This window comes from Penaeus monodon, chromosome 21, assembly GCF_015228065.2.
Source record: "Penaeus monodon isolate SGIC_2016 chromosome 21, NSTDA_Pmon_1, whole genome shotgun sequence".
NCBI classification, from domain to species: Eukaryota; Metazoa; Arthropoda; class Malacostraca; order Decapoda; family Penaeidae; genus Penaeus; species Penaeus monodon.
In genome coordinates, this window is record NC_051406.1 from 12651922 (window position 1) to 12654824 (window position 2903).

At 48.6% G+C, this 2903-nt stretch overlaps 1 protein-coding gene across 1 annotated transcript in view; it reads left to right on the plus strand.

Moving 5' to 3' along the window:
- The window catches only part of LOC119586239 (serine/arginine repetitive matrix protein 2-like), a gene marked incomplete in the record, with an annotated part of 17646 nt that overhangs the window by 7320 nt on the left and 7423 nt on the right, over positions 1-2903 (plus strand). Inside the window, 1 exon segment of the mRNA XM_037934941.1 lies at positions 1-2903. Within this exon segment, the coding sequence (XP_037790869.1) occupies positions 1-2903 (2903 nt within the window).

The following is a 2903-nucleotide window of genomic DNA, read 5'->3' on the forward strand; positions in this document are numbered from 1 at the left end:
TTCAGATTCCTTTGCCTCCAACGTCTGTCCAGAATATCCCTATCCCACCACTCCCAGGATCACTTCCAAAGGGCCCTCCTCTGCCACTGCCTGATCTCAAGAAGATTCCCATTCCTCCTTCAGGAATACCCCTTCCATCAGTTAAGCCACCTATACCTCAGGCAAGGACAATTCCAAGTTCACAGCAGGCAAGCCATGTGCCAGTTGGACCTCCAATAGTACCCAAAGGCCAAGTACCTTTACCCATTCCACCACCCATGCCACAGAATACTTCTTCCATGGGATCGGTTCACCCTAGGCTTCCTGCCACACAGGTTATTGCTCCACCATCAAAGTTGCCTTTTACACCTGGGGGACCAACCCTTCTAACTCCAGCACATGTTCCTATGTCTGTGCCTCCCCCTTCCATTCTTCCTCTCTCGGTTCCTCCACCTACGCCATTATCAGTTCCTCCACCTACAGGTGTCCTACCACCTTTGCCTTTACCAAAGGAGTCACTGCCAGATAAAGCAAAACTGACGTCCAGACCATCATCTCAGGACCAGTCCGTTCCTCCTGTAGCTTTATTATCTCCTACATCAGTTCCCCTGCCAAGCTCAGCATTAAACCTAGATAATGAATTAAATCAGAAAAAGGCAAATGAGGAAGCCAGTACAGTAAAAAGTTCTAAGAATGAATCTGACGACAACACTGGAATGGTTTCAACACAGTGGGTGGAAAAGAACTGTGACCTTGAGGCATCTGAAGATGATAATAGTAAAGATATGAGTAAGAATTCTCGTTCTATACCAATTACATTTAGGCTTGGAGGATCAAAACAAGGCAGTCTTAAACGTTTGCAGAAGGGCCCATTGTTACCAGAATTCATTCATGAAGAGGAAGAAGAAGGCCTTAGAGGAAAGCCTGCTGATGAAGATGATGAGGATCAGTCATCAGAGGTAGCAGAGACATCTGATGTATTTGATTCACAGAAGGTCATGCCAACATCATCAAGGCCATGGGAATCTTCGAAGGATGAAATGCAAGAAGCCAAAAGCTTAAAGGAGGAAAGCCCTCAGAGTCTGCCAGTGTCTAAGGGGCGAACAAGGAGATCAAGATCAAGATCTCCACGAAGGATCAGATCTTCGCAGAGAAGCAGATCGCCACAGAGACGGAGATCACCGTCAAGAAGCAGTTCTGTCCAGAGGGAAAGATCCCCAATGAGGGGCCACTCAAGAGAGAGAAGTAAATCCCCAAGGATGAGCAGAACACCTTTAAAGAACCGTTCTCCAAGGAGAAGCCGCACTCCCTTACAGAGTAGGTCCCCCCAGAGAAGCAAGTCTCCAAAAAGAAGTAGATCTCCAAGAAGGTCTAGGGACTCAAGATCACGTAGTTGGTCCCCAAGGAAGCTTGGAAACCGTAGATCTCCAGACAGAAAAAGAAAAATGTCACCAGAGTTTAAGAGGCAAAGAACAAGTCCTGAAAGAAACAAGAGAATGGAGTCATTTAGTCCACGAAGATCAGTACGTCCAAATAGGGAAGCAAAGTCCCCAGTCCGTGTCTTGGCCCCTCGACAGCCAAGGGAAAGACGATCTCCTAAACGATATCGCAGTCCAAGTCCTTCCCCTGTGAGAGAAGATAGAATAGGATCACATTTTGCTAGTCCTGATTCAAGACATAGTAGGAGTCCAGAGAAAAGAATACCTACTGTACACCATGGACCAAGAACTCCAGATAGATCAGAGAAGACAGAATCTGTCCGGTCGCCGCAACATGGTTATCAGAGTGATCTTGGAAGAGAGAGGACAGCAAAACGAACTCTAGAACGATCACAGTCTCCAGAATTGCATGATGAACGTAGAGCATATGCTCAGGGTCGATTAGGTAGACAGGATTATAGAGGTAGCTGCAGTCCAGATTCAAGAAGTCCAGATGGCAGGATTGTACACCATCATAGTCCTGTTCGCAGAAGTCCTTCATGGAGCCCAGCAAGGCAGCATGGCCAGAGCCCCAGTTGGCGAAGTCCTACAAGACAACGTGCTCAGAGTCCAGGATGGAGAAGTCCCCATTACAGGAGCCCAGAACGTCGGTCGCATTATTCACCTGGAAGAGACCAACACAGTCCTGTTCATCGCTGGAGCCCACATAGGTCTCCAGGAAGATCACCACGTAGGTCCCCTCATCACAGAGCTTCTCCTGGTTCCCCTCTTTGGAGATCCCCTATACGCAGGTCACCAGGAAGTAGGTCACCAATGAGAAGGTCTCCTATTCGCCGATCTTCACCAAGGCGCTCTCCTCTACGCAGGTCTCCCTTGAGAAGGTCTCCTCTCCGAAGGTCACCTCATAGAAGATCACCTGGCTGCAGGTCACCTCTAAGAAGATCACCTCTGCAAAGGTCACCCCTTCGGCGATCACCAAGGAGGTCTCCAAGAAGGTCTCCTCGTAGATCACCGCGAAGGTCACCCATTCGGAGATCCCCCAGACATTCCCCAAGAAGATCGCCAAGGAGGTCAATGTCTCCCAGTGTTGACAATGGTGACTATGAACATCATGATCGTGGATGGAATGACTGGGAGTGGTCACGTGACAGGGAGAGAGAGCACAGTCAAGATCGAGAGCATAACCATGATGAGCCAGAGCGCTGGGTCAACCGCCCATTGAGTCCAAGATGCAAACCAGAACCTGAGGTCTACTACAGTCAGCACACCAGGAATATCAGTCGAAATGAGGACACTATTAAGATTGATGCAGACTCCACTATTAGTGACTCTGAACTCACGGGCAGAAGAGAACAGCTGGGACGAATGACAAGGGAGTCATCACCTTCAACCTCACCAAGAGACTCTCCACGACGCCTGTCATTAGATGAACGATTGCAGCAAGAGCATGGCCTTGATGTTGAGGTAGAGAGGCAAAAAAGATTA